At 39.9% G+C, this 11,089-nt stretch overlaps 1 protein-coding gene across 2 annotated transcripts; it reads left to right on the forward strand.

Annotated features, from left to right (window-relative positions):
• The first annotated feature begins 1,107 nt into the window (after positions 1-1,107).
• On the forward strand, positions 1,108-9,587 carry MDH1 (malate dehydrogenase 1). 2 transcript variants are annotated; one of them, XM_063115979.1, is made up of 9 exons: positions 1,108-1,213; positions 3,660-3,758; positions 4,148-4,244; positions 5,359-5,534; positions 6,393-6,515; positions 6,671-6,847; positions 7,624-7,737; positions 8,141-8,230; positions 8,915-9,587. In XM_063115979.1, exons 1-9 carry the CDS (start codon positions 1,211-1,213, stop codon positions 9,038-9,040), a joined length of 1,005 nt encoding a protein of 334 aa, XP_062972049.1. In that variant the 5' UTR covers positions 1,108-1,210; the 3' UTR covers positions 9,041-9,587. The 2 variants fall into 2 exon arrangements, with proteins under 2 accessions (XP_062972049.1, XP_062972048.1); XM_063115978.1 differs by lacking the exon at positions 1,108-1,213 and adding an exon at positions 2,656-2,778.
• The last annotated feature ends 1,502 nt before the right edge of the window (positions 9,588-11,089 follow it).

The raw sequence follows: 11,089 nt of genomic DNA on the forward strand, positions 1-11,089 counted from the left end.
TGCCTTCCTCATTATTTTCCACCTGTTGAGAGAGACTGTCTATTAGAGAGCTGCTGCTTCTTTTTTTATCCACAAAGACCATGTAATTTAAAAGCCTGAAAATCAGAGCTTTAATGCATAGAGCTTCCATGGATTGAAAGACTTCTTAATCCAGGGCGGTTTCCCTCAACACATAAAAAGCAATGAAGACAGTGACACATTTGTCTCCACTGTCCCTCCTCATGTGTAGTCTGCCCAAATAAAGACTTATCTGAATACAGCTATTGCTTCAGTGAAAATGAGAAATAGAATTATGTAGAGTATTTTTATCCTGCTCCCCAGCCAAAAAGTATCCTGGAGTACTTATAAATAATCAATAAAAGAAGACAGTCCCTGCCCACAGGCTTAAAATCCAAATGAGTTGCTTGTCATCACCATACTGACAGCACCTTCCCACCCCCCACCCGATCTCTGAATGATCTCAATTCAGAGGTTTCAGACAGATGTTGCAAAGCCTAAGGGACAAGATGATGAAAAGCAGCACAACTTTCTGGATTTGACAACTTAGGTAGGAGTACAACCACTGAACTCTATTTTATTATTAATATTTATTCATGGCGCTGTACAGAATAAAACAAAACAGACAATCTGCCATATGGCTTACAATCTAAAATCACAGTAAAGACAAGGGGAGGGAGGGGAAAAACCAACCAGGGTAGGGGGCATTAAAACTAAAATATAGACTAGTTCCCAGCCTGAAGGTATCCAAGGTGTGCTTGGTTGGCAGTATCAAAACGGCTAGCTGGCCCAAAATAAAAAGCAGGGTCATACTCTCCCATTAATTACTACTGCCACCCCTGCCGCCGCCGCTCGCTCTCTCTAGCGAGAAGCGCGTGATGTCTGAGTTAAATAAAACGTCAAATCTTTATTCTCCTCCCTCTTCCCTTGCTGTTTAAAGGACGTCCTGCTGCGGGAAAATGGTGGCTTCGGTGCATTCTGGGAGCTGTAGTTGTTTCGGCCTAACGTTCCTCTTCGCGCCGCGCACTGCCGTTGGAGCCACGGACTACAGCTTCCATTTGGCAAAATAAGAAGTGACGAAGAGGGGGGCGGCGTTTCCCCCCCCACCTCCGTGTCGATCACCTTCCGAGCAGCGCTCGCTCTTTGCTGTAGCTGTGACTGCGGTTAGAGGTGACCTCGGAGAGGAAGACCCATCGCTTCTCCCAGCCCCGACATGGTGAGTGAGGGATGCTGAGCTCGGCATGGCTTTATAGGCAGCGGGGAGGTCGTGCAACCTCCAACGGGAATGGCGGGGCGAGGCCCTGGGCCGGCGGCGGGGCGCGCGGTAGCTTCAAGAGGAGAGGAGGGCAGGAAAAACCCGTTTTTATAGCGACCGGGAGCTACGAATTCCCCCACGAAGGAGTAAAATGGACGCAGAGGGCGGAAAGGGGTGTGCTGCTCCCGCTAGAAACGTTCCTGTATTTGGGGCGCGGGGTTGTGGAAAGGGGAGAAATTGCGAATTTTCTCCATCTGTGTGAAGGCTGCCTACCTTGGCTGATCTTTTAGGAGGCTACGCGGGGGAGCTGGTTGGATTAAAATCAGGAGGAGTCAGGTTGGGGCTTATGGATTTCGGGTTTTGATAGATAGATAGATAGATAGATAGATAGATAGATAGATAGATACTACACCCACAGAATTTGAGCACTTTGCTCAAAAAGGCAGAGGGCTGAACAATGTCTGAAAGAGCGTTTCCTGGGAGGGAGGGGATTCCCAGCGTGGGCTAGGGAGATTGTTGAGTGTTGTTTAGTTATGAACCCCAATATAGTTAAGAAGGGGGATCTTTTGAGTGATAAGAAGTCCCATTTTTAGTGCATGAGAACCGAGGTGAACCAAAGCAAGCCCCAAGTTGCTAGCTGCCCATAAGGCAGCTCTGCCAGAAGAGCCGTATAAGAAATTGAAAACTTTACTGGTTTGGCTACATGGCTTTTGTGACAGGTGCTGTCTTGAGCCTCTGTGGGCCTGGGAGGTTGGGGATAGAACAAAAGGTCTGTACATCTCCTCGCTCTTGCTATCCCGAAGTACACTACAAGACCAGCCTGTTAAAAATTAGAATAGTCTCTCCCCCTGCTTGCGCCAGTTGGAGGGAAGAAATAGATACCCTCCAAAAATATGTGTGAGGTGGGGACTTTGTCTCAAACTAGAAGACGCTGATGAGCATTAATAATAGGGTATTTAGATATGGCAGTTGAGGGGACAGCTGTAGAAACTGCCAGGCTTGCCCAATAATAATGCTCCATTTGTTGTCTTGCACTTTACAGTTGCTGCAGTATGTGACACAGTGGTACTGCTGGAATGTCTTATCATATGACTTTCAAGGTGCTCTTCAAGCAGGCACATACTTCATTTCCAAATTCTTGTCAGAACTATAATGTCACCTTGTCCTCCTCTTTCCTTGTACTTCTATATATCCCTCTCTGAAGTTGTAGCTTGTGCTCCTACAGTTACAAAAATATTGCCTCAATTAAAATATCACAAATATTGCCTCTTTGTTTGATTGATATTTTACATGATATGAGTGCTAATGCAAAACTCATTGCAGTAGCATTTCCACTAACAAAGGTGCTGGGAGGATGAGAGAGAATAGGCAACTTCTCCAATATCCTTGTAGCAGTAGTATTCAGAAGTGCAGTGTTTACTGTAGATTCATATCCTTGTGTCTGTCCTCTGAGGTAGTCAGACTGTGACTGAGGGCTTGCATTCAAATATGTGGTACAGCCCAGAATGTTTTATGATATAAGGAAGGTAAGTCTGTTTTCATCTTGAGACTTTATTTCTCCACTTCTGTCATGAAGGAATCGAACATTATTATTCTGCCTGCTTTATAGAGGTTTTAGCAAAGGGGGTGGGGAAAAGATTAGTTCGTAATCTCCAATTCCTGCAACTGTTCCCTCTGCCATTTCAGTTCGGGGAGGGAGGAAGTTTAGGTCCCTCAAATTATGCATGACCTAATTTCAGATGCATAAAGCCTGGACTGGGAGGTTTTGCTCCTCTTGTTCAGACCAGGATGATAAGAGACTGTTTCTGCTATGCAATGCTTTACCACCAGGCTTTAGACTCCTTTTTCCATGCAGCAATGCAAGGAAGGCAAGCATCCAGGTTTGTTAATACACAGTAGGCCACATGGAACTAGTCACAATATTCTTCTCCACATGGAGGCTTTAAATAGAAAAGTTGAACTTACCACTGCTGCTTGCTGTGAACATGAACATTATTTTATGGCTGCAGCTTTAGATGATGTCACTTTAAATGTTTGTGTATTGGTATGCAATTTATTCACATGAATAGTTTTACAAAACTGGCCTTCCTCTAAAATACTGTAGTTTTCTTTAAAATAGCTTGTGTTTTACACTAGTATAGAATCCCAGCATCTAGGAGATCCCTATATACTGGGTGGTACCTTTCTACTTTGAACTTTTTTATTCCATTTATCATTTTAAAAACAAGTCTTGGCTATCTTGGAAGCTTGATTAGCAGAACATACCTCTTCACTACAGTAGGAGACAGATCTTATAGCATCCTTTCTGAAAAGATACACCAACCATTACAATGTTCATTCTACAGGAAGAAGTGAAAATGTATTACGTAGTGTTTACTGAAACATGCAAATACCCTTTCTCTTGCAGTCCCAACCAATCAAAGTCCTAGTGACTGGTGCCGCTGGACAGATTGCATATTCTCTACTCTACAGTGTTGCTAAGGGTGATGTCTTTGGACCGGATCAGGTAATGGATAAATTACAACATACCTGTAAGCAATAAAGGTCAACTTTGCAGTCAGTGTAAAACTAAAATAGTAAGGAAAAGGCATCATTGAATCATACTTAGTTGGCTTTAATTTCTTAGAAGGACTAACTTTTATAGAGGAATAAGGTTCCATTATGAGGAAACAAAATTTTCATTACTGTGCTGTTTGTGGATATGTGTCTGGTACAGAACTGTAGGGTAGAATGTTATAGATTGGTCTTATTTATATTTTGTACTTGATGAATGCAGTGATCCTTACAGTTCTGACTATAAAATGAAAAGAATCTAGTGATCTTGTATATAAATGGTTTTGTCTTGCCCAAAGTTTACGTATCTAAGTAATTTATACAATTTTTATTGTTTTACAGCCTCTTGTTCTTGTGATGTTGGATATCACTCCTATGATGAATGTATTGGATGGTGTACTTATGGAATTGCAGGACTGTGCTCATCCTCTGTTAAGAGGTGACAACCAATTGAAACTGTTCTTGTGGTCTGATCTTAAAATGTGCTCTGTCTATAGATTCTACACTCTGCCAGTTTTGTAGCATTGTTCAATGTGGTGGCCATTATACCAAGACATGAGGATCATGCAGCCATTTTGTAGACTGAAGAGATGTTTGTAGAAGGAATGGAGTACTAGGTTTAAAAGCCCAACAGTTAAAGCAAACTGTGGGAGGCTTAGTCTGTAGTAGTGGGAGAAAAGAAGTAAAAAGGGCATGGCTGCACTGATGGGGTTTGTCTAGTAGTGCACTCACAGATTTTGCAGAATGCACAATTTGTGCCAGTTAGAAAGAAGGTTCATTGAAAAGAAACTTGTTTCATACTGAATTCTACTTTACTGTAGTGCAGTTCATTTCAGTGGTGAAGCCTCTGCCTTGGGTTGTGCTAAGCCAATCAACTGACACTAAATGATTATTTCCTGTATCCTTGAAAAAAGTTGAAATGAAGAGTCGTGTTTTAGTGTGTATCAAAGAAATCTTAGATATTAATTTTGTTTTACTTATTTATTTGAAGTATTTTTTATGCTACTCAGCTGAAAAGGCTCACAGAATGGCTTGTCAATTGAACAAGGCAGTAGGCTTACAATCTAAAAAGACACAACATGCAAGGAAAGACGAATGGGGAGGGATGAGGGGGAAATAATTCTTTATGCAGGCCTAATGGAATGGCCCTGCTTCCCCATCTCATCTCCCTGCGTACAGCCTGCTGGAATGGCTACTGGTTAGTGACAGTTGACAAAGGAGGAACCTTTGTGAGGTGTTTCGGCAGAGCTGGTGGAATGACCCTGCTCTCCCTCTCATCTCCCACCACGCAGCATGCTTAGAAGGCTGCTGGTGGCAACAAGGTCAGATAATGAAAGCTCGGAGGCTTCAGTACAATGTATTAATATTTCCTGCTGTTCCATAAGCTGAAGCATTTGCCTAGGAAACAATAAGTTGGCACTTGAATATAAATGGTACCAGACCTTTTTGATTTACATGGGGATTTGATCAACTGTGATCAAATGTAAGTCATCAAGATATAGACATGAATTTATCTTTCAGATATAATTGTTGGTTTCTTCCTCTCTACTTAGAGGTAATTTCAACTGATAAAGAAGAAGTTGCATTCAAAGACATTGACGTAGCCATCCTGGTTGGCTCCATGCCAAGGAAAGAGGGTATGGAACGGAAAGATCTACTCAAGGCAAATGTGAAAATTTTTAAGTCCCAAGGTGCAGCATTGGACAAGTATGCAAAGAAGACTGTTAAGGTGACTATGGCTGGTGTAATATAGTGGGCAAGAAAATGAGCTGTGATGCCAGAGGCTGTTGGTTTACACTTGTGCCCATTTATAACATAGAGATTTTAATTCTGCCCTACCTTACAGGGCTTTGTAAAGATTGTTGTGATTAAGTACGTGGAGTGCTTTGGGCACTGGAAATGCTCTGTTAGTATAAAGTATATTACAGAAATTAAATGGCCTTTTTTGTTATTGAAAGTGAAGATTTTTGGTACTTGAGTCTCTAAAAAAGAAAATTATTTTTTGCTGAAATATATGTACTATCTAATATACATGACATTAGTTGCTTGAAACATCTATCTATCTATCAAGTTAACCAGTTTAGGAAACAAGCCTTGTTTCAGTTCAAGTGGAAGATGCACGAGATGCCATAGTTCTTATAATTTAAATTGTCTTTTAAATCTGTTTTAGTCTTTTCTCAGAGGTCCAAAAAAGGCACTATTTCATTGCTTAATAGCAAATGAAAATATTTAAAAGCTGCTTCTTTAAAAACAAAAACAAAACATTGGGAGTTGATTGCAAATAATTATTTAATACATTTCTTTACAGCTTTTCTGCCAATGAACCCAAAGTGGTTTACAATCTTTAAATGCAGAAACAACAAACAAAAATGTAAACAAAACACCCGAAGATGATTCTCTCAGGCCTCTTATAGTTCTCTCAGGAACTATAGCAAAAGGTTCCCAGCTTGGGCTTCTCCTTTATTCCAGTTTCGATAGTTTGCCATTCATCCTATTTAAATTTGCATATGATGAAAGAATTTTGTTGATCATTCATCAGCCTGATTGTAAATAAGTTTAACTTTCCTTTCCTTTCTCTCTTTTCTAGGTCCTTGTAGTAGGCAATCCAGCAAATACCAATTGCCTGATTGCTTCAAAGTCTGCTCCATCCATACCAAAGGAGAATTTCAGCTGTTTAACTCGTCTGGATCACAACAGAGCTAAAGCACAGGTAGGAATGATCTTCTAGGTATCAGAGGGTTTATATCCTCTAATGTAAACTATCTTGTTGAAAGCACTGCATTTGATTAAAAAAAAGAAAGTAAGTGGAATATTTGAATTTACCAAGCTGAAATTGGCATTTTCTTCCTCCCTCAATCAAACTAGATTGCCCTAAAAGTTGGCGTAACTGCAAAGGATGTGAAGAATGTTATCATCTGGGGTAATCACTCCTCTACTCAATATCCGGATGTTAACCATGCCAAGGTGAAAGTGCAAGGGAAAGATGTTGGAGTTTATGAAGCTGTGAAAAATGATAACTGGCTGAAAGGTGACTTCATTCAAGTAAGTTAAGACTTGATTTTTGTGTGTATGTGTCTTTTCCTGTTCTTGACAGTGTCTTGCAGTTATGTAACAGGAGTAGTAAATGTTCCAGCAGGAAAAGAACACTATTATAAGTCATCATAAAATTATTTTTTATAAATCATGACCATTGCTGACTTATTATGAAGAACAGTAATGAGTGTGGTGTACCACGACATTGTGGACATTTTGCATGTAACTTAAACAAAGGAGGACTCCATCAAATAAGATGGAAGAAAATCTACTTGTGTTCGAGTTAAATAATTTGATGTGCTTTCTGATAATAATTAATGGAATACTGATATCTTAACTACACTGACTTGGGAATAAGATATGTTGCAAAGCAGGTTAAGAAATGCAAAGAATGCAAATTGGTTGAGCAATAAACCTATGCAACAAAGTTAGAACCAAACTAGTTGTAGTTCTGCCCTAAATTTTTGCAATGTCTGAATTAGTTCTAAGCTACTGTTGTCTACTAATTACAGACAAGTGTTTATGGGTAAACGGCAGTGTTTCATGGTGTTCAGATGACTTGTCTTCAACTGATCTGTACTGTAGCCTAGTTCATACTTACTATACCTGACTGCATTCATCCCGAGTTTAGTACTGTTCTCATGACTTAAAGTACTACAGTTCATGATGGGAAGATTTTTGTCCATAATTAGATAGAATAGCTAGTCTTGGACTTTCTAAAAATACTGAATAATTAAAGCACTAGATACAAATAATTCAGTAATTTTCATCTGTCAATAATACAGACTGTTCAGCAGCGGGGTGCAGCTGTTATTAAAGCTAGAAAGCTATCAAGTGCAATGTCAGCAGCCAAAGCTATCTGTGATCATGTGAGAGACATCTGGTTTGGCACTCCAGAGGTAAGTCTTGTCATGGCCCATGAAGATGTTTGTCTTGATAGTGGCTATTCAAAGAGGTGTTCACTCAGTATTTATTGTACACAAAACTGATAATCCTGTGTACATTTTTATGAACGACTTATAGAAGAGCGGGACACAAATGTGATAAGTAATCATACATGTAAAAGACGGAATTATTTGATCTTCATAGAATACAATGAAATGTAGCAAGATGCAGAACCTTCCCTATTGTAATATTTTGGGTGAAAATATATTTCAGCATCCATCCCCAACCTGGCTTGTCGTGGGATGCTGGGAGTCTCACACGTTTGGAGGGCATCAGGTTGGGAAAAGCTGTATTGTAATGTGAATTACTGAATTGCGGGTAAGTACAACACTAATGACTTTTAATTTGTTTACATAGGGCGAATTTATTTCCATGGGTGTCATTTCTGATGGAAATTCCTATGCTGTCCCTGAAGATTTGATCTATTCATTTCCTGTTGTGATAAAGGTATGTAAGAAATTTTTGAAACACATCTGTAATGCTATATAAATCTCATATTCACTGGTTTTAATACTGATGGGCAATATCTAGTGTCCTCCTCCGTGCTTGGGTAAATCTTGTAGCTTGGACTCTTCAGAATTTTACAGCAAAAAAGGAATGCCTATGAATCCATATGAGTAAGTTGAATTCCTAAAGCTAATTATAAAGCACTCTGCACGTTAAAGATTTCTGTGGAATGAAAACAGCAGTTCAAATACTATCCGTAAAACATGTAAGATGTGGGCCACAACTGCAGGCACAACATGTATGTTGAAGTCTTAGATGTATGCAAGACTTTACATTGGTTTTATAGCAGTTCAGTGCTCAAAACTTTGTCCCAAGGAATCCTTAGGATTATAATTTGGTGAGGGAATTTGTTTTTCGATCCCTGGAACACCCCCCCCAAAAAAAAAAAAATGACAAAAGGGGAAAGGAAATGACCAAAAAAAATGACAAAAGGGGAAAGGAAGTGACAAAAGTAGTTTCATAAAGTCCCTTGTTAAAGGGCTATGTTATGCCCTTTAGCTTATATCTAGGCTAGTCTCCTCAAGCTAGGCTTAATCTAATCAGTGTATTGATTGTACATTTATAGTATAATGTTGCAGAGTTAATTCTCGATATGGCTTAGTCTTGTCAATGTATTCTTCACAGAATAAAACATGGAAGTTTGTTGAAGGGCTTCCTATTAATGACTTCTCTCGTGAGAAGATGGATGCAACTGCAAAGGAATTAACTGAGGAAAGGGAGACTGCTGTGGAGTTTCTGTCCTGCGCATGACTAGGTGCTCATCAAGATGTGGGAGAAGGCTTAAGCACTGAGGAGTCCAAGAGTCGTCTCTAAATTCAACATTGAATGCTATTATCAGTTACCTGTTTTTTCCTTGTAGCAATCTATTCATTACCTGCTTTATTGGTACGTCTGTGCCAGCTATCGAGTGCTTTTCGTAATGAGATGATTGCACAACCAATTTCGAATGTAGTTTGCAGACTTGACCAAATGTTCTTGATCAATTACTGTTTGCTTCTTGTATTGCATAGTACATAGGACTACTTTGCCTCTGTGACTGAAGGGCAGCAGTCTTTCATGTTGAGTTAAAGTAAAACCAAGGTGATTTTATGGCATGGACTTCAGCACTGTATTCATCAAGTACAGTTAAATAGCAGTGTTTATGAAAAGATCCAGGAGCCTCTATTTCTTTCTACTACTAAAATCCAAGTAGGAAATGGCTATTGAATATGATAAATGTATTATCTACTGGCCGTCACTAATTCTCTCTCAAAAAATCTTATTAGCAAGTACATTAAATGTTGAATTAACACTCCTATTTTTTCTGTGGTGGCATTCTGTTTACCTACCTTGTATTCAAAGTATATGAAACACAAATTGATTGTTAAATCTTAAAATAAAGCAATATTCATCTCAAAGTGGTGTGACAACATAACCGAGCATAGGAAATAAAATGCCTAAAAAGCAAACTCAAACGGAGTAAGTATACAAACACATCGTGGGTAATGGGAGCAAGTAATAAAGAAAAAACTTCTTTATTTTGGGATGAGACTTACACTTCCAAACTTGATAACATACTAATAACATTGAAATTTGTAATTAGTGAATACACTTACTGCAGTGTATCCTGGTGTGTTTGTGTGTGTTATCTTAGCCTAGGGGTATGGGAGCTATTGCCTCAGGATCAAGGAGATAATTCTCCCTCTGTGGAGGGTGGCACTGGAGGGCCCATTCACAACTGAGGAAAGCATCTGATGGGCTACAGTTCTGGCCTCTTAGGACAGCTATAGGCCCATCTCATTGTGCTCTTATTCTTTCATCTTTTTCACATCTGTTTGTGGCTTCTGCTTTCTTCGCTTACATTTTAACTACCCGTTGTCCTTCTTGAGCTTTGCTTTAGCTGTGACTATGCTGGGAAGGGGTCAGGTAAGTTAAAACCTTGTATTTAAACGTTGATATTTATCATCCGCTCTCACTTTTGTTTCTGGGCATGTTTTAAAAATAGCTTCTCGGTGTAAGCCAGGAAATGACCGATTCAGCCAATGAGATAGTTCTCTTTGCTTCTGTGCTTTTCTACTACCTATGTTTCTTCATAGTTTCTCTCAATTTTTCTAAAGATAGGAGGAGGAAAGGGAATGAGAGGGACAGATATAAACACCCACATTCCACACTGTGCTTTCTCTCTTGGCTTGCTTCTGCTACCCAGCTGCTAGCTGATTGCTGCCATTTTTAAGCCTGTTAGGCAGCCATGGCCTCTTCACTAGCCACAAGCAGCAAGCAATTCTATTTCATCCGGCTGCGCCCCCAGCTTTCTTTTCCAACTGACTTCAGGTATTCCCTGGCTACTGAGTATGTTGGGGGAGAAGCAGGTCTTTAAAAACGTTTTTGTACTTCTGCAAACTGTGGAGTTTCCCACAAAGATACTGACACTATCCCCTTTCTCTGTTTTAGCTCCAATCCTCTTTCCAGTCCCCAGCTGATTTTGATGTTAGAAGGAATGATGGTTGTGAAAATGATGTGATACAATTAGGGACTGACAGGGGGTGTTTCATTTATTTCTCACTACTGAAGAGTAGAAGGCAGTGACGCATATTTTAAAGCCAAGGTCCATAACAGGAGCGTCCAAGCTGCCCAGTTTTGGAGGATGAAGGGAGGCAGGGTTTGTACTGACCTGAACTTTGTCCCTCGTTATAGCCTGTTTATTTTGTCCTGGTGTTTGGGAAGGCAGAAACCTGGGCTTCAAGAGTTTCTCCAAAAATAGTATTTTCTGCCATTAAGTGAATGACTGCCATTCACTTGAATGAGAAAAACCGATGCTCT

Source organism: Elgaria multicarinata, chromosome 2, assembly GCF_023053635.1.
Source record: "Elgaria multicarinata webbii isolate HBS135686 ecotype San Diego chromosome 2, rElgMul1.1.pri, whole genome shotgun sequence".
NCBI classification, from domain to species: domain Eukaryota; kingdom Metazoa; phylum Chordata; class Lepidosauria; order Squamata; family Anguidae; genus Elgaria; species Elgaria multicarinata.